This window comes from Protopterus annectens, chromosome 10.part0 (assembly GCF_019279795.1).
Source record: "Protopterus annectens isolate FY-2018-M chromosome 10.part0, PAN1.0, whole genome shotgun sequence".
NCBI classification, from domain to species: domain Eukaryota; kingdom Metazoa; phylum Chordata; order Ceratodontiformes; family Protopteridae; genus Protopterus; species Protopterus annectens.
In genome coordinates this window covers 1795252812-1795277249 of record NC_056744.1, presented here as the reverse complement: position 1 = coordinate 1795277249, position 24438 = coordinate 1795252812, and the positions used below count along the sequence as shown (strand labels likewise).

At 45.6% G+C, this 24438-nt stretch overlaps 1 protein-coding gene across 5 annotated transcripts in view; it reads right to left on the bottom strand.

Moving 5' to 3' along the window:
* FBRS (fibrosin) overlaps nucleotides 1–24438 on the bottom strand; it is a 1655257-nt gene that overhangs the window by 385999 nt on the left and 1244820 nt on the right. For all 5 annotated transcript variants that reach the window (XM_044086630.1, XM_044086634.1, XM_044086633.1 and 2 more), the window contains one exon: nucleotides 24297–24335. In XM_044086630.1, coding sequence (XP_043942565.1) covers nucleotides 24297–24335 — 39 coding nt within the window. The remainder of the gene's footprint in view (nucleotides 1–24296; nucleotides 24336–24438) is intronic.

The window sequence follows — 24438 nt, the reverse complement described above, 5'->3', positions numbered from 1 at the left end:
AGAGACAAAGAAAAAGAAAGGATTCACTTCAGTTTAGGTATCTGTTTAAAAGGGATGATTTGAGGTAGTGGTAATCTAACCCTGACTTTAAGGTTTCAGTAGTCAAGGTAGACATGGACTCTCCAGATCCACACCCTGAAAGTCAGAAGCTAAGCAATGCGGAGCATCCTCAGACCTTGCTGACATCTGTGTAGTGGTAAAGTACAGTTGTGTACATTTACCATAAATGTAGACATTCGAGTGTATTCACTGTTGCAGTCATTACATTTGGGTAATCTGCTGGCAGGTTGCCCTCAGTCGGCCTGATTAACAAAGTCTTGGGTCCTGCATCGGTTGCTGTCCCTTCTTCCATGACGTCAGGTCGTCAGGGGGTATATAAAACATGCAGCCGACACAATTTATCAGTTTTTCTTCCCCCAGATGTCAGGTGCCCCCCAAATGAGGAGCAAAATATATATGTATACAATTTAGAACACAAACAATATACCTCCAATCAAAAGCAAATACACCAAACAGGCTTTTAAGCATATTAAAAGAAAGAAGAGGTATAGTAAGAGGAAAAAACAGGGGGCTGGCGGGTAGGTAACCCAGACTGCAACAGTGAATACACTCGAACATCTACATTTATGGTAAGTGTACACAACTGTACTATGTTCTTCGTGTTTCACTGTTGCAGTCATTACTTTTGGGTAGATTCCCAAAGCTAAGGTTGGGAGGATGCATTTATACAGAATTAGTGGCAGATATAAGGCCCTGCAGGACAGCAGTGGCAAAGCCTGCTCTGGATTTTGAGAAAAGAGGTAAATGGTAATGTTTGGTGAACGTATGAACTGAGCTCCAGGTAGCAGCTTCTAGAATGCGCCTGGTAGGAACCCCTCCGAGAAAGGCTGCAAAAATAGATGCAGCCCTGGTGGAATGAGATCTGATCCCCTTGGGGAAAGGTTTACCATGGTGAACATAGCAGAAACAAATACAATGGCTTATCCATTTAGAAATAGTCTGCTTTGAAATAGGTTTCCCTCTGTCCCTGCAGCAAAAGCCACCAACAGCTGATTTTCTGTTTATGTAGAATCTAAGTTGTCTGTGCACATCCAATGAATGCAGAATCCGCTCACCATTGTTCTGTGGATTGGGAAAGAAAGCTGGCAGATGAATGGTCTGATTAAGAGCCACAGTGGATACTACCTTAGGCATGAAAGATGGACTGGACCCGAGAGAGAAATAATGAAAGGCTCCACTGCCATAAGAGCCTGTAATTCTGAAATCCATCTAGCTGAAGTAACTGCTAAAAGAAAAGCTGTTTTCCAGGAGAGAAATTTTAAATCTGCAGTAGCAGCTGACTCAAAAGGAGGTAGAGTGAGTTTTTCCAAAACAAAATTGAGGTCCCATGCAGGAGTTGGTGCTCTCCTGGGAGGTCTTAATTTTTTGGCCCCTCTGATGTACTGCTTTAGCAGAGGATGAGAAAAGAGAGGAGGCTCTGTGTTGTAATGAGCTGAAATGGCACAGGCATGGATTTTTACAGAAGAAAGAGATAGGCCCTTGTGAAGCATCTCAGTTAAACATTGCAGAATCTGAGGAATATTGGGCATTGCTGTGCTTATTCCTTGTGCTTGGTTCCAGGCACAGAATCTTTTCCATTTGTCTGCATAAGATTTTCTAATACTAGGCCTTCTAGCCTCCAAAAGGACATCCATCACAGGTTTGCTGAGAGATGTAACTGGTGAAATTAGTTGATTAGCCATGCTGCAAGATTCAGAGTTTGGAGCGGAGTGTGCAGAATTTGATAGTTCTGCTGAGACAGTAGATAAAGTGTCAGGGGCAGGTACCATGGAGGAAGGTGTGACATATTGCCTAGGAAAGGTACCAGTGTTGTCGAGGCCAGTCTGGAGCAATCAGTATCATTTTTGTTTTTTTCCTGTCTGACTTAGTAAGACATTGGAGAGCAGAGGCACAGGAGGAAAGGCATAGACTGAAGGACAGAGAATCCACTTTCTAAGCTTTTTTGTGATGAATTCTTGTGCAGAATTTGTCCAACTGATAATTTTGGGGTGAGGCAAAAAGATCTATGTCTGGGCTCCCCCATTTGTGTGTCAACGTGCTGAAGATTTGTGGATCCAGTTTCCACTGGTGTGGGTCCGTAAGATTTCTGCTTAGTGCGTCTGCCAGAGTATTTTGCTTTCCTGGCAGGAATTGAGCTTGCAGATGTATTTGGTAATTCAAGGCCGTGTTCCACAATGCCATGGCTAGTCTGCAAAGGGGGGTAGGAATGGGTACCCCCCTGCTTATGTACCACATGACTGTGGTGTTGTCCGTTGTCCTGGATGAAGATAGTCCTTGAAGGCTGTCAGAGCATTCTGTACAGCTAGCATTTCTTTCTGGTTGATATGTAGGTACATTTGATTTGGGATCCATTGGCCCTGAATGCGGCTCCCTGCCAGATGCATCCCCCCAAGCATAATCTGATGCGTCTGTAGTCAGAGTTTGGGCGGCAGGGGGTGGAGTGAATGACAGTCCCTTGTTTTGGTGGCAGGCCTCTGCCCACCATAGGAACTCTAGCTGCAGGCAAGGAATGATAGGAAACATGGTTTCCAGGCTGTGACAATTTGACTCCATAAGCTTTTTAGGTACCATTGAAGTATCCCCATATGGAATTATTAGGATGCAGGAGTCCATGAAACCAAAGGCATGCAGAATTTGCCTTGCAGAAAGTAGGGTTTTTGTGGCCACCTGTTTGAAGTCAACTGAATTTGTTTTCTGGCACAAGGTAGGTCATCTGGGCAGTTGTATTCAAGCTTGCACCCAGGAATGTAATTATTTGAGAGGGTACCAGTTGTGATTTATTTTCGTTTATGGTGTACCCTAGACAAGTTAAAAGTCTTTTTACAAATGCCAGATAAGACTGTCCTTGTTTTCTGCCTAAATTAGACAATCGTCCAGGTAAGGATAAATTTGAATGTTTCTTTGTCTGCAAAATGCAATTACTGGTGCCAGGCACTTTGTGAAGACCCTGGGCGCAGTAGATAAGCCAAAGGGCAGTGCAGAAAATTGGTAATGCAAATAGCCTGCTTTGAAGCGGAGGTATCTTCTGCAAGATTACCTGATTGGGACATGCAGGTAAGCCTCTTAAGTCTAGAGTTACCAACCAGGCCATCCTTGCCTAGCCATAGGCAGTAACTGTTGTAGAGTCAACATCTTGAATTTTGGAATATCCAGAAATTTATTTAGAATGGATAAGTCCAGAATTGGACCCCATTATTTGTCTTTTCTGGGTACCAGGAAAAGTCTTGAATAAAAACCTTGTCCCTTTTCCTTTTCTGGTAATGGCTGAATAGCCCCCATATTCATGAGGGACATAACTTGTTTCTGGGCCTCTGCCCACTGATTTGGAGGCAGATCTGGCCATCCGTTTGGGATTGGCAATGTGTGGAAATGAAATCTGTATCCCTGGGATACTATATTTAAAACCCACTTGTCCTGGGTAATTAGTTGCCAGTTTTGTGCATGAAGTGCCACTTTTCCCCCCAAAGGGGCGGCCAAATAAGTACTTGGTGATTGCAATGGAAAGTCATTGAGACTGTTTACTGTAGGAAGGTGTATTGTTACTTCCAGATTTGGAGGTGGAGGCACCCCATTGTTTTTTTCTTTAAGTTCCTTGTGACTGAAACCTGGAGCCTTTGGAATGTCTGGGTTTGACCTGAGCAGCCCTGGTGGGTACTGGAAAGGACCAGTTCTTAGTAGGCAAGTGCCTAATGAACCTGGGTGGCTGTACTTGCAGGAAATCTTCTACAGTTTGCATAGATTTAGCTTTATCTTCCACCTTTTTCAAAACTTTTTCTGCCTTATTACCAAACTGACTGTCCTGCTGTAAAGGAGCATCCAACAATTTTGCTTTAACGTGATCAGGCAGATTTTGTTCCTTGAGCCAAGCATGCCTTCTTATCACAGATCCAGTTACAGCGGCCCTGCAAGAGTTCTCCAAGGAATCAAAACCACATTGCAAAGTATGCTTTCCAACTTGTTCAGCTGAATGCAATAAATCATGTATCTCTATTTTCCACAGAGTCAGAAATCAACATAATTTTCTGTCTAAGTAAGCCCATGACATGCTGCTGATATTTAAGCATATGAAATTGACAATTTAAAGCCCTGATTGCCAAGGTTGCAGACGTGTAAACCTTCTTACCCAATCTATCCAGCACCCTGGAGTCTCTATCAGAAGGGGTAGGATTTTTAGCAGTAGAAGCCTTAACGCCCTTGGGACCCTGAGAAATGGTTTCAGGGTCAGCAGTAGGGTTTTTACAAAGAAACTTGTGGGAGTCGGGAACCTGCAATATCTGTTTGGCTTACTAGGAGCCGGAGGCAGGGAATCAGGAGCCATGCTGGATTCTGAGAAAACATCAACAACAATGTCTAGAACAGGAGGTATAGCCACAGGCCTATGCTGAGGAAGGAGGAAATCCCTAAGCCTCTTTTTAGATTCTGAGAAATCCTGACTCTCCCAGTGAAAGTATTCCCTTAGGGTATGCAAAGTTTCTCCAAAAGAAAAATCATCAGGAGGAGAAGCAGAAGGGATGGAATCGTCTGCATCAGAGTCCTCATAAGGTGGCATAGATAATTTCTGATCAGAAGAGGAATCAGAAGAAATAGAAACCTGATCTGATGATTCATAGTCAGTGCCTTGCCTAGGCCTCTTAGGAGGGGACGGATACTCCTGATCAAGGTAATTAAATCCTCAGCCATTTTGATCATTGTTTTTTTTAGGTATAGGGGTCTGTACATGTGGCCCAAGCGTTTTTTTTAGACAAAGAAGTTGATTTTGGCTTTAATTTTGAAAATGGCGTCGGTTTAACATACAAATCTTTAGGCCTGAAAACACCCTCAGAAGCCAGTGCCTGCTCAGCGGCTCTGGACCCATCTAAGGTAGAGACATCCGCAGGTTCAATACTTAAAGTGTCTTGCGGCATACCAGACTCCGAATGGGTCTCAGTAGAGGTCTGCAAATCAAACTTAGCGGGTATCAGGGGCTGCGAAAGTGCCTCACTAAGTACCGGCGAACCAGCGACTGGCTTAGGAGAAGCTTTGTTGTCGGTTTTGGACCTCGATGGTCTGTCTCTGTCTTATTTGCGTTTTTTAGGTATTCCGGTAGTCGGACTGCTAACAGACGACATTTCTGGATAGTTAAATCATGAGCCAAAATATTTTGATGTAGAAATATACAGACGCTTAATAGTGCGTTGATTAAATTTAGCACAAAACCGACAGCAGGGCACGTTGTGGGGTCAGGGCCTAGGCAAGGAATACAGTACAAATGAAAATCCTTATGAGGTATTTGCTTCCCAAAAGTAATACAATTATTAACTTAATGACATCGGTAAGGAGCAAGTAAAAGTTTCCCCAATGGGGTACTTAGCTTTTGGTTGAAAACTTCGGTTCTGAAACTCAAAAACGAAAATTTCAGGAGTCGACCGACCGGCACTTGCGAACTGCTTCTGCTTCGGGCACCACGCGGCAAGAAAGACTGATGAAAATGGGGTCGGCTGCATGTTATATACCCCCTGATGTCATGGAAGAAAGGACAGCAACCGACACAGGACCCAAAACTTTGTTAATCAGGCCGACTGAGGGCAACCTGCCAGCAGATTACCCAAATGCAATGGCTGCAACAGTGAAACACGAAGATCATCAGTGGAAAGTAGGCCGAAAACAATAGCAGCCTCCCAAGGGGATGTGCCAGAGGGTTCAGGCCTACGAGTCACCGGACCAAGGAGAGCTGCAAAGGCGACTCACCTGTGTCACCAGTTGACTTTAGAACTAGAGCTTTATTAGAAACTTCAGAGTTGTTGATTTTTTTGTCTTGCCATTTCTTTGGAATGATGCTAGCAGAAGCTGGTATTTGCTAAGCCACCAGGGAAATAGAAACAGAGGATTCCATATGGGCACCGAATTATCTCGGCTCTATGCTTGAGGGTTTTTGCTCAGAATTTAGCACAAATGGGAGAATTAGAAACGTCATGCTGAAGCTACAAACAAACAAAATGAGTGAAAATCTTTATACGGGATTTGCTTCCCACATTTCAAGCATTTGTTGATCTTTACAAATAAGAAGTTATGTACCTACCATAATGTTCCATGTTAGTTGTCTTCTTCTCGCCTTCTTTCTTGCTGGATGGGTCAGGAGCCGATCCTCGGCTCCGACTCGGCCTTCTACTAAAGCTCGAGAGCTATTTACCGGCTCGAGGCTTCCCCATATCCCACAATGCTAGGCGACAGATACCCAGATCTCGTCTGGAAGAGCTAACACCATGGAGACACCTCTCCCCACTACAAGGTTTACATACAGTGCTAAAAACAGAGGAGGATGTACCCTAGAAAAGAGTCAACCCGAGGAAGAAGGCCTCCAAGGGGATTCTTGTCTGTCTGTCCAGGCTAAGGGGATGGATGGTGGGACGCAAGAAAGAAGGCGAGAAGAAGACAACTAACATGGAACGTTATGGTAGGTACCTAACTTCTTAAAGTTAAGTTGTCTATCTCGCCTTCATTCTTGCTGGATGGGACAGTGTCCCTAGTACCTTAGCCCTGGGCGGCTCATCGGAACAGACTCTTGAGCACAGTGGAACCAAAGTCAGCTCGACTCCTGGAGGACATATCCAACTTGTAATGCGAAATGAAAGTACAAGGAGTGGCCCATGTGGCTGCAGCACAAATAGATTCCATTGGAAGTCTTGCCTGAAAAGCTACCGACGTAGCTAATGCTCTGGTGGAATGAGCTTTTGGTTTTGTAGTGAGTTCTTTATGTCTCAGTTGGTAAATCAAAGTAATAATAGAGGCCAACCACCTGGATAAGGTTACTTTAGAAACTGGCAGGCCCTGCTTGCCCTCAGCATAGGACAGGAAGAGTTGGTCCAATTTTCTTGTTTGCTTAGTCCTATCCAAATAAAAACGTAATTGCCTGTGAACGTCCAAATAGTGCAACTTTTGTTCAGCTCTGTTCGAATAGTCAGGAAAAAAAAGACAGGAAGATCAAAAGTCTGATTCAGATTTGTCTCGGAAGGTATTTTGGGTAAAAAGGAAGGATTAGTCCTGAGTGAAACTCTATCTTTGTGAAAAACAAGATAAGGAGGATGAATACAGAGGGCTTGAAGTTCCGACACTCTACCTGAGGTGATGGCTACTAAGAAGAGCGTCTTCCAGGAGAATAATTTTAAGGAAGCCACAGGTTCAAAGGGAGGGAGAATCAATGAAGTTAATATCAGGTTCAAATCCCATGGAGGCGGGGGATCTTTAACCGGGGGGCCTAAGTAAAATAGTCCCTTTAAGAAAGGCTTTACAAAGCTTGTGGGACATGATGCTGGTCTCTGAATGGCCAGCGTGGAAATTAGCGATAGCAGCCAACTGGACTCTAATGGTGGCAGATGAGGAACCTGCTCGAAAAAGTTCTGCCAAAAAATCTAGAACGTTATGGACAGGGACTGTAAAGGGGTCTATACTTCTAGCTTCAGCCCAGAAAGAGAAACGTTTCCACTTACTAGCATAAGTCTTTCTGGTACATTTGTGCGAAGAAAGGATGATTTCACGCACTGGCTGAGAAATATGTGGAAGCCTGTCTAAGGTTGGAAGTGGAGCAACCAAGCTGTGAGGTTGAGAGACTGAAGGGATTGGTGCAGCCCGACCCGACTGATGGACCAAGAGGTCTGGCACTGGGTCCAGATTCCAAGGCTGCTCCAGTAGGTGACAATGCAAGAATGGGAACCAAACTTGTCGAGGCCAGTAAGGGGCAATGAGGATCATCCTGGATCCCAATGCGGTCGCTTTCTGAATTAGTTTCGGAATTAAGAGAAAAGGTGGGAATGCATACAGAAGACCCCGGGGCCAATCATGAACTACAGCATCTCTGGGGGAGTGGCCGGGTAGGGGGAAGAGAGTGAAGTAGTCGTTGCACTTTCTGTTGAGAGGGGTTGCGAAAAGGTCGCAGCAAGGTTGACCCCATCTGCGGAAAATTTTGTCCGCTACTGACTGAATGAGAGACCACTCGTGAAGCATGAGAATAGCTCTGCTTAGCCTGTCCGCTATGATGTTGGACTTCCCGGGGATGTGCATTGCTATCAGAAACTGTTGAGGAGATCGCCCACTGCCAGAGTCTGAGTGCTTCTCGACATAAGGGATAGGACCTGGTTCCGGCCTGCTTGTTGATGTACCACACTACAGACATATTGTCCGTCTGAATTACATAGTCCCGGTGGGTAGAGAGTCCTGAAGAGCTTGCAACGCTAAAAGTACCGCTCTCATCTCCAAGACGTTTATGTGCATGTGGTACTCTAGAGGTTGCCAAGTGCCCTGGACAGTCCTGTCCTGAAAATGCCCCCCCCACCCGATCAGGGAGGCATCCGTTGTCACCATGGCAACAGGAGGAGGAAGAACAAACGGTCTGCCTTGAAGTACTTGAGAGGAGACCATCCACCAAGAAAGGTGGTCTTTGCATGATTGGGTGATTACTATGTTGTGAGACATCGGAAGCTGCTGAAAAGACCATTGGGTAAAAAGCATCCATTGAAGGATCCGTATGTGAAAACGAGCCAGGGGAAGTAATGTGATTGCTGCTGCCATGAGACCCAAGGTTTTCAGTACAAATCTGGCCTGAATTCTCTTGCACTGTAGTAAGGTCTGGACATGTCAGCGAATGTCTGATACTCTTTCTAAGGGAAGTTTTGCTGACAGCTCTTTTGTATTTAACCTTGCGCCTATAAAGGTTATAGATTGACAAGGCGACAATGCAGACTTTTCAAAGTTTATAGAGATACCTAGCTCGGAGCAAGTTTTGATGGTATAATCCCTGGCTTGCAGTAGTTGATGCCTGGTGGAAGCAGTTAGGAGCCAGTCGTCTAGATATGGAAAAGTACAGTTTTGTACCTACCATAAATGTAGATGTCCGAACTGGATAGCATCTGCAGTCATAACAACCGGGTTGTCCTGTCGTCAGGCAGCCCTTCAGTCGGCCGGATTCCAAAGTCCGGGTCCGGCTTCGGCTGATGTCGCACTTCACCCGTCATCTCTGTTGGTCTTCGGGTATAAAAGCATCAGCCGACGCCATTTTCCTCAGTGTTTCTTGCCCCAGATGCCAGTAGCCCTCTTGAAGGCTAAAATTTGGATAGATGCCAATGTTTCCAAAAAGATAGAGGTAAACACAAAAATAAGCATGTATGTACATATATACAAACAAATACACCATAAAAGACTCCCCCCCACCAGCTAGCTATTAGGAGGGTAAACACCCTAGGAGTACCACAGAGGGAAGGAGGGAGGGTAATCCTGACTGCAGATGCTATCCAGTTCGACATCTACATTTATGGTAGGTACAAAACTGTACTATGTCCTTCGTGGATGCATCTGCAGTCATAACAACTGGGTAGAATACCATAGCCAACTACCGGACGAGGATAAAAGTAGATTATGGTGTGTTTAGGATCCCTTGCAGTACAGCAGTGGCAAACCCTGCTCGGGATCTGGAATATAGAGGCAAATTATAATGCTTGGCAAATGTATGCACGGAGGTCCAAGTAGCCGCCTCAATAATGTCTTTGGTTGCCACTCCTCGTAAGAAGGCTGTGGTAGTGGCTGTTGCCCTTGTAGAATGAGGTCTTATGTTCTGTGGAATTGGTTTTCCATGGAAGGAGTAACAGAATCGTATGCAATTTCCTATCCATTTGGAGATTGTCTGTTTGGAAATAGCTTTTCCTTCCCTTCCTGTTGCATAGGCTACAAAAAGTTGGTCAGTCTTTCTGGTATTTTTTGTTCTGTCCAAGTAGTAGCGTAGCTGTCTATGTACATCCAAGGTATGCAGTATTCTTTCCCCTCTGTTTTGTGGGTTGGGAAAGAAGGTAGGTAGGTGGATTGCCTGGTTTAAAGACACTCTGGATACCACCTTAGGCATAAATGTAGGATTAGTCCTCATGGACACTCTATCTTGGTGGAAGATTAGGAAGGGTTGCACTGCCATTAAGGCCTGTAGTTCTGAAACCCTCCTTGCTGAAGTAATTTCCAGTAGGAAAGCAGTTTTCCATGACAGGTGTTGTAGGTCTGCTGTTGCTGCTGGTTCAAAGGGTGATAGTGTCAACTTTTCTAGCACAAAGTTTAAGTCCCAAGCTGGTAATGGTGGTTTCCTTGGAGGTTTTACATTCTTGATTCCTCTGAGGAACTGCCTGAGCAAAGGTGCGAAAAACAGGTGGATCAAAGCTGTATTCTGCTGAAATAGCTGATGCATGTATCTTGATGGAGGAGTAGGACAGGCCTGAATGAAGAAGTTCGCCAGATACTCCAGAATGTTAGGCATATCTATGTTTGACACATCTTTTCCTCTTTCCGTACTCCAAATGACAAACCTTTTCCATTTTCCAGCATAGTTCCTTCTTGTTGAAGGTCTGCGTGCTTCAAGAATAATGTCTTTAACTCTTTGGGAAAGTTCTGGATTAGCTGCTGCTATGTGATGTTCCATGCAGTCAGTTGCAACGCTTTTAGGTTTGGATGTATGATGCTGTAGTTGTTCTGAGTTAACATCAAAGGCATCAGGGGTATTGGCCACATATTGTTCCGAGACATGCTCCTCAGCAGTGGGTACCAGTGTTGTCTTGGCCAGTTTGGAGCTATCAGGATTATCCTTGGACGTTCTTCCTTGATTTTTAGTAGTACTTTGTGTATCAAGGGAAGAGGTGGGAATGCATATGCTGTTAGGCCTTTCCAGCTGAAGGAGAGCGAATCCACTTTCCATGCTAGTGGGTGGAATGTCCTTGTGCAGAACTTTTTGAGCTGGTGATTGAGAGGTGATGCGAATAGATCTATCTGAGGCATTCCCCATTTCTTTGAGATGGTCTTGAAGATGTCCGGGTGCAGCTTCCATTCGTGGGCATCCAATGTGGTTCTGCTTAATATGTCTGCTAGGTTGATGTGCAGGTGAAGTTGATCCTGTGTCCACAATCCTTGCACGCATTTGTCCAGCATGTGGGCCCCCCATCCTAGGTCTGAAGCGTCTGTTGTGATGGTCTGGCTTGCTTGACATCTGCAAAAGGGTAGGCCTGGGTTTGACTGACATGCCTGAGCCCACCATAGGAACTCCTGCTTTAAGCATGGAATTAGTGGGATTTCTGCTTCTAGGCTGTGTCTGTGTTGGGACCATAAATTCTTTAGGTACCACTGTAGTTTTCTCATATGTAGTCTGGCAAATGGGACCAAGGTTATGCATGATGCCATGAAGCCCAAGGCCTGCAGTACTTTTCTTGCTGTTAACTTGTTCAGTTTTGTTAGTGCCAAGAAATAAAGAGGGAGTACTTTTTGTTTTTCTGTAGTCAGGAATGCCATTTGTTTTACTGTGTCCAATTCAGCCCAAGAATGTCCTTGTTTGGGATGGTATCAGCCTTGACTTTTGTAAATTGACTGTGTATCCCAGTGCTTGTAGCAAGTAAATGACCCTTTGTAAATCTGTTGTCAGCTTGCTTTTGTTGTCCCCTTGTAGCAGGCAGTCGTCCAGGTATGGGTAAATTTGAATTCCCTGTAGTCTGCAATGGGCGATTACTGATGCCAGGCATTTTGTGAATACTCTGGGCGCAGTAGATAAGCCAAAGGGCAATGCTGAGAATTGATAGTGCTCTGATCCTGCAAGAAATCAGAGGTATCTTCTGCAGATTGGTCGAATGGGGACGTGCAGGTATGCCTCCTTGAGATCTAGAGTTACCAGCCAAGACTCCTTGCCCAGCATGGGAAGAAGTTGCTGTAGGGTCAGCATTTTGAATTTTGGGACAATGATGTATGTATTTAAGGTGGACAGGTCGAGAATTGGTCTCCAACTTTTTCCTTTCTTGGAACTAGGAATAGTCTGGAGTAGAACCCCTTTCCTTGCTCTGCTGTTGGCACTCTTTCCACAGCTCTCATGTTTGCTAACTCCATTATCTGTTGTAGTGCCTCTGTTTTTGATTTGGAGGTAGATTTGGCATTCCTCTTTGACTGGTAAAGTGTGGAAGTGAAACCGTAACCTTGATCTATGGTTTGTAAAATCCACTTGTCTTTTGTTATGTAGTGCCAGTTCTTTGAAAATAAGGTTAACTTTCCGCCTAGAGGAGCTGCTATTTGTTCCCTGGTAGGCGGATTTAGGGTTAAGTCACTGTGGTTGTGCTGATGTAGTGGCAGTGGTTGTGTCTGTGCCTCTGTTGTTACCTTGCCACTGTCGTCCTCTGTAGGCACCTCCTCTGGATTGGTTTCTGCCTCTGGAACGTCTATTCCTGCCCCTTTGAAATTTTGTGGAGTCAGGAAAGGACCAATTTTTGGCAGGCCAGTTCCTGCTAAACCTTGGGGGTTGAACCTGCAAGAAATCTTTTAACCGTTTGAACAGATTTTGCCTTTTCTTCCATTTTCTTCATAACCTGCTGGGCAGGTGTACCAAACAAACTTGTCTTATCCATAGGAGCATCTAGCAACTTAGCTTTAACATGATCCGGTAAAGCTTGCTCCTTTAGCCATGCATGCCTTCTTATCACTGTGCCAGTCATGGCTGATCTAAATGAAGCCTCCAGTGCATCATAGCCACATTTTAAGGAATGGTTGCTAACCTGTTGTATGTTATTTACCATTTCTAATACATATTTCTTATCAAGAGATTTATCAGTGGTTAGTTTTTTAGTTAACTGATCAAGCATAAACTCTTGGTATTGTATCATGTGAAACTGACAGTTTAAAGCTCTAGCTGAGAGAGTAGCTGAAGTGTAGACCTTTTACCCCATCTGTCTAATGACCTTGCTTCCCTTTCAGAAGGAATAGGGTTTTTAGCTATGGTCGCGGCTACTGCCTTGGGACCCTGGGATATAGTTTTGGGGTCTGCAAGTGGGGCCTTGTAAAGGTGGTGATGAGTATCTGGCACCCTGTAAAATCTGTCTGGTTTGGCAGGGGCTGGGGGTAAAGAATCTGGAGCGGAGCAGACATCATTGAAAGCATCATCCACCACAGAGAGAACAGGAGGTATAGCTAAGGGCCTGTGCTGTGGGAGGTGCAGAAAGGTCCTAAGTCTTTTCTGGAGTCTGAAAATCCTGTTGCTGCCATTGGAACTGCTCTCGCATGGCATGTAAGGTTTCCCCAAAGGAGAATTCTTCTGGTGGGGAAGCAGCTGGAATGGATTCTTCAGCATCAGAATCTTCTAAATTGGAGAAAGGAGCCTCTGGCTGGTCAGTTATGTCTGATTCGTCAGCAGAATCATCAGAGGACACTGGCTCAGGGGCTCTGCCCTAGGTCTCTTCTCTGGGGCTGAGAGGCCCTGTCTGGGTGAGACTGAGATCCTCTAATTAATGAAATTAAATCTTCTGCCAAAGTAAGCATTTGAGAACTAGAAGAGGGCCTGGTTGTGGGGGGTTTAACAGGCACTGTCTTAGTAGTCTTGGCTGCTTTAGCCCTGGCGAAGGCCTTAATGGACATGGCTGCTGGAGGCCTAGCAGCACCACGTGCTGGGGTAGAGACATCCAAGGGAATGGTGTCTGATAAGTCAGTGGCAACCACCGTAGTGGATAAAATTTCTGAGGCCGATTCAAGCGTGGTAGCAGGGGCCTCAGTTGTAGAGATAGGTTCAGCTGTACTTTGATCAGTTTTCTCGGTTTCGCCCGAAACCGAGACACTCGCGTTTGCTTAACCATGGTTTCGGCGAAACCGCGGACCGCGAGTGTCGGTCTTTATCTTTGCTTTTGGCAGATTGGGTAGTCGGAGGATCCGACGGCATAATGTACGCAAAATCAGAACCGAAAAACTGTTCTGCAAACTCCGACCGATGCCTAAGCGTTCGTCGGTTGAAAGAAGCACAGGCGAACAGGCTGCTACGCCGTGGGCTGGGCCTAAACAAGGCAGACAATAAGAGTGGAAATCTTTATGAGGTATTTGTTTCCCACAGGTTAAACAATTATTAACTTTTTCTGACATCGGCTGAGGCAAGAAAGAGTCCCCAACGGGGTACTTAACTTTAGAAGTCTTCGAAGTAGTATTCGGTAGAAGTAATCTCTGGATCCGACCGACCGGCACTTGCGAACAGCTTCTGCTTCGGGCGCCACGCGGCAAGAAAGACTGAGGAAAATGGCGTCGGCTGATGCTTTTATACCCGAAGACCAACAGAGATGACGTCGGGTGAAGTGCGACATCAGCCGAAGCCGGACCCGGACTTTGGAATCCGGCCGACTGAAGGGCTGCCTGACGACAGGACAACCCGGTTGTTATGACTGCAGATGCATCCATGAAGGACATCACCTGGAATCCTCGCCGTCTCAGGTGAGCTGTAACCACTGCCATGCATTTGGTGAACACTGGGGGCTGTGGTGAGACCAAAGGGCAGGGCTCTGAATTGACCGTGACTGGCTCCCAGCCAGAAGCGGAGAAACCTTCTGGAGCACCTGTCCATTTTGGGGTCAGCAAAGTTACATAACCGCATCCAGGCATGTCTTCTCGAAGCCACGCCTGTACCTGCGGCCCTACTCGCCCCATCGGCTGCATAAGAAATGAGCCGCATGGAGGAGTTGACTATAGAGTTAAGGTTCGCCAGCTGGGAGTTAATCTTTTCCTGAGACCCCGCAGCTGATGGATCCTGAAGGGTATCACTCAGTTCCTTGAGAAAATCCCTTTGAAGGTAGGTGAAATGGCACAGATAACTCAGCGACCGCATGGAAAAGGTCGCCGAGGAAAACATCCGCTTCCCGTACCTGTCCATTGTCCTAGATTCTTTATTAGGTGGATGGATAGGCACCGAAGGGTCAGCCAACTCCTTCTTAGTGGCTGCTGCCACCACCATGGCATCAACAGGGACACCCTTTGTCAGAAACTGTTTGTCAGATGGGGCTGTAATGAATTTAGTGGGCCTGCGGGGAGCTGGTTCCACTGTGTCCGGGGCTGTCCACGCTTTCCGAGCCACCACTTCCATGAGCGGGTCGAAAGGCGGAGACACCCAGGAGGTGAAAGGGCGAGAACCAAATGCGTCCAGGTACACCGACTCGTCCTCGGAAGGGTTAAGGGCAGTCCAGTTCCCCCTCTGCCTAAAGATCTCAAGGATGTCTGAAAAGGAGAAATCTTCAGAGGGGGACCTTGGGGACCCTTCCGAATCCTCCAAGTTGGTGTCAGACGTGACTGACTCGGGGGAGTCAATATGTTTCCTCTTACATTTTCTCTTCCTAGGGGGCTCCTCTGAATGATCAGGGGAGGCCTTGGAAGAGGAAGATACACCCAATGGGGCGACCTGGAGCGTCTGTTCTCCACGCTTGGGGTCAGGAGGGTGGACAGACACCGATGCAGGCACCATAGGGGGAGGAGCCGAAGGGGCCGATCGCAGAGCCGACAGAGCCGACACAGGAGTCAGCATGCTCCTCATGACCTCGAAGGCGCCCGTCAGGCAGAGAAGAGGGTCCATGCTCCGAAGAGATGTGAACCCCTCCCGGCACAAAGAGGGACGGCTCCGAGGTTGATGGGGCCGAGCTCACCTGTGCCGAGGCCCCGAGAGGGAGAACGGGGTCGGACAAGGGTCCGATGCCACTCGCCCCCCTTGGAGCCGATGAGGGAGTCTCGGCTCCCGGATCCCTCCAAGGACAGAACCAATGAAGAGATCGGAGCCGAAAGGTGTGGTATCGGCTCCGACGTTCCAACGATTTCAGCCCCAACGAGCTCGGGCTCCGAACACAGTGGAAGAGTTGGAGGAGGAACTGTTGAAGACACAGGGATAGCCACAGTCTGTTGAGAAGGGCTGGTCAAAATTTTGGCCAGTGCCTGCGACTTTAGGAGCCTAATGACCACCCTTCTCCAAGTCATGTTCGGATAGCCTGGAGGACCGAGAGGAGTGGGACCTATGGCTCCGCTCCGATTGAAGCAATGGAGACCCCGGAGCCAAATGAACGGACTCTAAAGAGGGGGACCTCGAACATTTTCGGCTCAGAGAAGGCTCCGACACCAAGGTCGGAGCCGCCCAAGTCTCGAAGTGTCGGTTCCAGCCGGAACAGAGGAGGAGGCAGGAGCTTCGCTCGGCGACGGCTCCGAACAGGGAGCCAACGGTTTGGCGGGCTTTAAGGATTTACCCGACGGAGGCTTAGCCAGGGATACTTCTGGCTTAAGTAAGCCCCTCAAAATGAGCTTGTTCCTACACTCCTGCAGGAGACTCTGACTGAAGGCGTGGCAGACCGAACAAGAGTCTTGGAAGTGTAGGGGGCCCAAGCAATAAACACAAGAAGTGTGACAGTCTGTCAGAGATATCTTCTGACAGCACGAGTCACACTTCTTGAAACCTGAGACTTTGGTATCTTTAGACATATTAAAAAAGGGATACCAAAGGAAACAGGTAACTAGTGCTTAAAAAGTACAGTTTTGTACCTACCATAAATGTAGATGTCCGAACAGGATAGCATCTGCAGTCCTAACAAATGGGTTGTCCTGTCGTCAGGCAGCCCTTCGGTCGGCGCCGGATTCCAAAGTCTGGGTCTGGCCTCGGCTGGTGTCGCACTTCACCCGACGTCATCTCTGCTGGTCTTCGGGTATAAAGGCATCAGCCGACGCCATTTTCCTCGGTGTTTCTTGCCCCAGATGCCAGTTGCCCTCTTGGAAAGCTAAATTTTGGGTAAATGCCAATGTTTCCAAAAAAAAATAGTAGGCAAACACAAAAAATAAGCATGTATGTACATATATACAAACAAATACACCATAAGAGATCCCCCCCCCAGCTAGCTATTAGGAGGGTAAATACCCTAGGAGTACCACAGAGGGGAAGGAGGGTGGGTAATCCTGACTGCAGATGCTATCCTGTTCGGACATCTACATTTATGGTAGGTACAAAACTGTACTATGTCCTTCAAGGATGCATCTGCAGTCCTAACAAATGGGTAGAATACCATAGCCAAACTAGGGGAGGAGGAAGAAGAATTATGGTGTAGTTAGGATCCCTTGCAAAACAGCAGTGGCAAACCCTGCTCGGGATCTAGAGTATAGAGGTAAGTTATAATGCTTGGCAAATGTATGCACGGAGGTCCAAGTAGCCGCCTCAATAATGTCCTTGGTAGCCACTCCTCGTAAGAAAGCTGTGGTAGTGGCTGTAGCCCTTGTAGAATGAGGCCTTATGTTCTGTGGAATTTGCTTTCCATGGTAGGAGTAACAGAATCTTATGCAATTTCCTATCCACTTGGAGATTGTCCGTTTGGAAATTGCTTTTCCTTCCCTTCCTGTTGCATAAGCTACTAGAAGCTGGTCAGTTTTTCTATTGCCCTTGGTTCTGTCCAGGTAGTAGCGCAACTGTCTATGTACATCCAAGGTATGCAGCAGTCTTTCCCCCCTGTTCTGTGGATTGGGAAAGATGGTAGGTAGGTGGATTGCCTGGTTTAGAGACACTCTGGATACCACCTTAGGCATAAATGTAGGATTAGTTCTCATGGACACTCTATCTTAATGGAAGATTAGGAAGGGTTGTACTGCCATTAAGGCCTGTAGTTCCGAAACCCTTCTTGCTGAAGTAATTGCCAGTAGGAAAGCAGTTTTCCAGGATAGGTGTTGAAGATCTGCTGTTGCTGCTGGTTCGAATGGAGGGAGTGTCAATTTTTCTAGCACAAAGTTCAAGTCCCATGCTGGTAATGGTGGTTTCCTAGGAGGTTTTACATTCTTGATTCCTCTGAGGAACTGCCTGAGTAGAGGATGTGAGAAGACAGGGGATCGAAGCTGTATTCTGCAGAAATAGCTGATGCATGTATCTTGATGGAGGAATAGGACAGGCCTGTATGGAGAAGCTCTGCCAAATACTCCAGGATGTTGGCAATATCTATCTTTGACACATCTTTTCCTCTTTCAGTACTCCAAATGACAAACCTTTTCCATTTTCCTGCATAGTTCCTTCTTGCTGAAGGTCTGCGGGCCTCAAGGATAATGTCTTTAACCCTTTGGGATAAATCTGGGTTAGTTGGTGTTATGTAATGTTCCAGGCAGTCAATTGCAGAGTTTTTAGGTTTGGATGCATGATGTTGTAGTCGTTCTGAGTTAACATCAAGGGCATCAGGGGTAGTGTCCACGTTCTCCCCCGAGACATGCTCCTCAGCAATGGATACCAGTGTTGTCTTGGCCAATTTGGAGCTATCAGAATTATCCTTGGACGTTCCTCTTGGATTTTCAGTAGTACCTTGTGCATCAAAGGAAGAGGTGGAAATGCATATGCTGTCAGGCCTTTCCAACTGAAGGATAGAGAGTCCACCTTCCATGCAAGTGGGTGGTATGTCCTTGTGCAGAATTTCTTGAGCTGGTGATTGAGTGGGGATGCGAATAGGTCTATTTGTGGCATTCCCCATTTCTTTGTGATGGCCTTGAAGATGTCCGGGTGTAGCATCCATTCGTGAGCATCCGAGGTAGTTCTGCTTAACATGTCTGCTAGGATGTTTTCTTTTCCCGGTACAAATATTGCCTGTAACTGAATGTTGTAGCTCAGGGCCATATTCCATAGGGCCAGAGCCATTCGGCATAGGGGGTATGAATGAGTGCCTCCCTGTTTGTTGATGTACCACATGACTGTGGTGTTGTCTGTCCTTATCATTAATTGGCCTTCCTTGAGGAATGGTCTGAAATTCTGGATTGCTAGTTTTACTGCCAGCATTTCTTTTTGATTTATGTGCAGGTGCAGCTGATCCGGAGTCCATAATCCTTGAATGCATTTGTCCAGCATGTGGGCCCCCCAACCTAGGTCTGAGGCGTCCGTTGTGATGGTTTGGCTTGCTTGAATGTTGTAGAAGGGCAAACCTGGGTTTGACTGGCATACTTGAGCCCACCATAGGAACTCTTGTTTCAGGCATGGGATTAGTGGTATTTCGGTTTCTAAGCTGTGCCTGTGTTGAGACCATAAATTCTTTAGGTACCACTGTAGCTTTCTCATATGCAGTCTGGCATGGGGGACCAGGATTATGTATGATGCCATGAAGCCCAAGGCCTGCAGTACTTTCCTTGCTGTTAGTTTGTTCTGCTTTGTTAATGCCAAGAAGTAAAGAGGGAGTTGTTCTTGTTTTTCTACAGTTAGGAATGCCATCTGTTTTACTGTGTCCAATTCTGCACCCAAGAATGTTCTTGTTTGGGATGGTATCAGTCTTGACTTTTTTTAATTGACTGTGTAACCCAGGGCTTGTAGTAAGCAAATGACTCTTTGTAAGTCTTGTGTCAGCTTGCTTTTGTTGTCCGCTTGTATCAGGCAGTCGTCCAGGTATGGACAAATTTGGATTCCCTGTAGCCTGCAATGAGCGATTACTGATGCCAGGCATTTCATGAATACTCTGGGCGCAGTAGATAAGCCAAAGGGCAATGCTGAGAATTGATAATGCTCTGATCCTGCAAGAAATCTGAGGTATCTTCTGCAATTTGGTCGTATGGGGACGTGCAGGTATGCCTCCTTGAGATCTAGAGTTACCAGCCAACAATCCTTGCCCAGCATGGGAAGAAGTTGTTGTAGGGTCAGCATTTTGAATTTTGGAACAATGATGAATGTGTTTAAAGCGGACAGGTCGAGAATAGGTCTCCAACTTTTCTCTTTTCTTGGTACTAGGAAGAGTCTGGAGTAAAATCCTTTGCCCTGTTCTGTAGGTGGTACCCTTTCCACAGCTCTCATCTTTGTTAATTGAGCTATCTGTTTTAGAGCTTCTGTTTTTTGATTTGGTGGTAGGTTTGGCATTCCTCTTTTACTGGTAAGGTGTGGAAATGAAACCTGTAGCCTTGGTCTATAGTTTGCAAAATCCACTTGTCTCTTGTGATATAGTGCCAATTTTTTGAAAATAAGGCTAACTTTCTGCCTAAGGGTGCTGCTATTTGTTCCCTGGTAGGCGGTGTCAGAGCCAAGTCACTGTGATTGTCCTGTTGCAGTGGCAGTGGTTGTGTCTCTGCCTCGTTGGTTATTGCCTTGCCACTGGCGTCCTCTGTAGGCACCTCCTCTGGATTGATTTCTGCCTCTCGAACGTCTATTCCTGCCTCTCTGAGATTTAGAGGAGTCTGGAAAGGACCAATTTTTGGAAGGCCAGTTCTTGCTAAACCTTGGGGGCTGAACCTGTAAGAAATCTTTAACTGTTTGTACAGATTTTGCCTTCTCTTCCATTTTCTTCATTACTTGCTGGGCAGGAGAACCAAATAGACTGACCTTATCCATAGGAGCATCTAATAGCTTTGCTTTAACATGATCCGGCAAGACCTGTTCTTTCAACCATGCATGCCTTCTTATAACTGTGCCAGTCATGGCTGATCTAAATGAAGCCTCCAGTGCATCATAGCCACATTTTAAAGAATGGTTACTAACCTGCTGAATGTTATTCTCCATTTCTAAAACATATTTCTTATCTAAGGAATCATCAGAGGACAGTTTCTTAGTTAACTGATCAAGCATAAACTCTTGGTATTGGATCATATGAAACTGACAGTTCAGAGCTCTAGCTGAGAGAGTAGCAGAGGTGTACACTTTTTTACCCCATCTCTCTAAGGACCTGGATTCCCTTTCAGAAGGGAGAGGGTTTTTCGCTGAGGTCGAAGCTACTGCCTTAGGCCCCTGGGAGATAGTCTCAGGATCTGCAAGGGGAGCCTTGTATAAGTGGTGATGAGTGTCCGGCACCCTGTAAAACCTATCGGGCTTGGCAGGGGCTGGAGGTAAAGTATCAGGAGCAGTGCAAACATCATTAAATGCATCATCCACAACAGGAAGAACTGGAGGTATAGCTAAGGGCCTATGTTGTGGTAAGTGTAGAAAGGTCCTAAGCCTTTTTCTTGAATCTGAGAAATCTTGTCCCTGCCATTGAAATTGCTCTCTCATGGCATGTAAGGTTTCCCCAAAGGAAAATTCCTCTGGTGGAGAGGCAGAAGGTATAGATTCTTCAGCATCGGAATCTTCATAAGTAGAAAAAGGAGCCTCTGGATGGTTTGTATTGTCTGAATCATCAGAAGAGTTATCTGAGGACACTGGCTCAGGGGGCTCTGCTCTAGGTCTCTTTTCTGGAGGTTGAGAGGCCCTGTCTGGGTGAGATTGGGATCCCCTTATTAAAGAGATGAGATCCTCTGCCAGAGTAAGCATTTGGGAACTGGAACTGGGCCTGTGAGAGGGGGGCTTAACAGGCACAGACTTAGCAGTTTTGGCTGCTTTAGCCCTGGCAAAGGCCTTTATAGACATGGCTGCAGGAGGCCTAGCAGCACCACGTGCTGGGGTAGAGACATCCAAAGGGATGGTGTCCGATAATTCTAGAGAAACCACATTAGTAGGCAAAACTTCAGAGGCCGATTCAACTAGGGTAGCAGGAGCCTCGGTAGTAGTCATGGATTTGGCTGAAGATTGACCCGTTTGCTCGGTTTCGGCCGAAACCGAGACACTCGCGGACCGCGAGTGTCGGTCTTTTTCTTTGCGTTTCTTAACAATTTGAGAAGTCGGAGGATCCGACGGCATAATGTACGCAAAATCTGAGCAGAAAAACTGTTCAGCAAACTCCGACCGACGCCTAAGCGTTCGTCGGTTGAAAGAAGCACAGGCTAAACAGGCTGCTACGTCGTGGTCTGGGCCTAAACAAGGCAAGCAGTAAGAGTGGAAATCTTTATGAGGTATTTGTTTCCCACAAGTTACACAGTTATTCACTTTTTCTGACATCGGCTGAGGCAAGAAAGAGTCCCCAACGGGGTACTTAGCTTTTAGAAGTCTTCGAAGTAGTATTCGGTAGTAGTAATCTCTGGATCTGACCGACCGGCACTTGCGAACAGCTTCTGCTTCGGGCGCCACGCGGCAAGAAAGACTGAGGAAAATGGCGTCGGCTGATGCCTTTATACCCGAAGACCAGCAGAGATGACGTTGGGTGAAGTGCGACACCAGCCGAGGCCAGACCCAGACTTTGGAATCCGGCCGACCGAAGGGCTGCCTGACGACAGGACAACCCATTTGTTAGGACTGCAGATGCATCCTTGAAGGACATCAAGGCGCACACACAAGCACTAGGTAAAACAGTAATAATAATAACTATAACAATAATAACTATAACCACACAACTATTACTAACAAATATATATATATATATATATATATATATATATATATATATATATATAAATAAATAAAATACAAGAACAAACTATAAGGCCTAACACTACCCTAAAGGGTGGGGTGGAGAAACTCTAACAATAACAAAAAAGGAGTTTCTAAGTGGGCTCTCAAGGGGTACACAATCTAATTAAAGAGGGGAAATTATCAAAAAAAATAAGAGAATATTAACAGTAAGAATACAAGAAAAGATTTATACGACCTGGAGCCAGTAAAATCACAGCCTCGTAGCTGAAGCGGCAAACGAGATCTGGATATCTGTCGTCTAGCATTATGGGATATGGGGAAGCCTCGAGCCGGTAAACAGCTCTCGAGCTTTAGTAGAAGGCCGAGTCGGAGCCAAGGATTGGTTCCGGACCCATCAAGCAAGAAAGAAGGCGAGAAGAAGACAACTTAACATCATTAAATTAGAGGAAAAAACGGGGTACTTACCTGACTGTAACAAGACATTCTGGAAAAATGAACTGACCAATGGACTGCAAATGTGAACTGCATGAGACTGCTGGCAAGAAAGAAATGAAGATGGCACCAATATCTGCCTTTCTTACACCCTGATATCCAGATGGTCTTTGATCGTCTGTTGGGCTTGGGATGATGCAAATGCTCTAGAAATCGGGATGGGCACAGGCTTCTGCATGGCAGGAAGACCCAAGAATCAGTCCTGCAACACTGACTACAAATAAAATCCTAAGCAATCAACACTTCTGTCATGACTGCTGGCATGGGTGATTTGTATGCAACAGTCAAACTTATTAGAGGAATGAGTATGATGGTGGGGATACCAAATACTTTCATATGAAATTAATGAAAAGCAGAAGTCCCAGTCCACAACAGTGTAGTAATGTTCTAACAGCAGGAGCAAAAAATACCAAATAGAAGGGTGAATAAAGTGAACTAGAAACCTGAAACAAGAACAAAATTCCAGTAAATAAAAGTTCTAAGAAAGGAGCCTGGTATGGGTTATAGTCCAACTAAATTGGTTTTGCATCAGAAAGAAACTGGAGATGGAAGACAGAGGCACGTGTTACAATAGGTACAGCACTTGTAAGCATCTCGGGAAAGTTTTATCCATCCAGCACATTATACAAGGCATAGGAAAGTCCTAAGGATTAAAAAAGGACAACCTCCTTATCAGACTTGATCTATTCCAAATTGTGTTATACACGTGCCATGGCAACAAAACAATTACCCAGTATGTATGAAGGTAGCACATTACAGTTGCACAGCATTTAACAGGTCACCAGTCTTAAAAATATGGGCAGCCCAATATCATACAGCCTAGAACAGTAGCATGGTTACACTACCCCAGACAGTATGCGAACTTGCTAAAAAGAAAAGTTGGGTTACATTCTCAAAAGATGCACTCATGACTCTTTCAATCAGCAGATTCCCTTGTACATTTAACATGCACAAAAGCAAGGTGAATATTTACTGTTGGCAGTACCGCTCACAATTGCAAAGTGCTGTAACTAGTCTAACATTCACAAAACAGTCCAAATCCTGAAGAGAAGGAACATTAAAACATCAGGTTGTGTGATGCTGTGATTGGGACAGTACCTACATTCCACTTCTAATCTCAGCTACTTCCGCTGGAGCCCAGGTTTTATGAAACAGGCATGTAAAGTCAGAATGTTAACATAATACTACCACAGTGAACTAAGCCTACACATGATGAAAGCCCAGGTTTTATGAAACAGGCATGTAAAGTCAGAATGTTAGCATAATACTACCACAGTGAACTAAGCCTACACATGATGAAGGTGAAACGCTTGAGCCCAGGTTTTATGAAACAAGCATGTAAAGTCAGAATGTTAACATAATACTACCACAGTGAACTAAGCCTACACATGATGAAGGTGAAATGTTGGAGCCCAGGTTTTATGAAATAGGCATGTAAAGTCAGAATGTTAACATAATACTACCACAGTGAACTAAGCCTACACATGATGAAGGTGAAATGTTGGAGCCCAGGTTTTATGAAATAGGCATGTAAAGTCAGAATGTTAACATAATGCTACCACAGTGAACTAAGCCTACACATGATGAAGGTGAAAGCTTGCTGCACCCACAAATTAGGAGTATAACAGACTGTCAAACGACAAGTACTAACATCTCCCCATCTTACAAAGTTACATTAAAAATGGAATTTGATCAAGGTTAGACAAACCTACTTTAATTACTACAGAACAACGTCCTAAGAAATACAAATGGAAAAATAAAAACTTACATGGCTTAGTCTCACGGCTGATCTGTATGGATCTGTAATCTGGAAAATCAGACGGAAGAATCATATCAAACATGAATTTTTACAGGGATGTGTAAACTACACGCAGAGACAAACTGTTTAGGTAACAAAACATGCACAACTG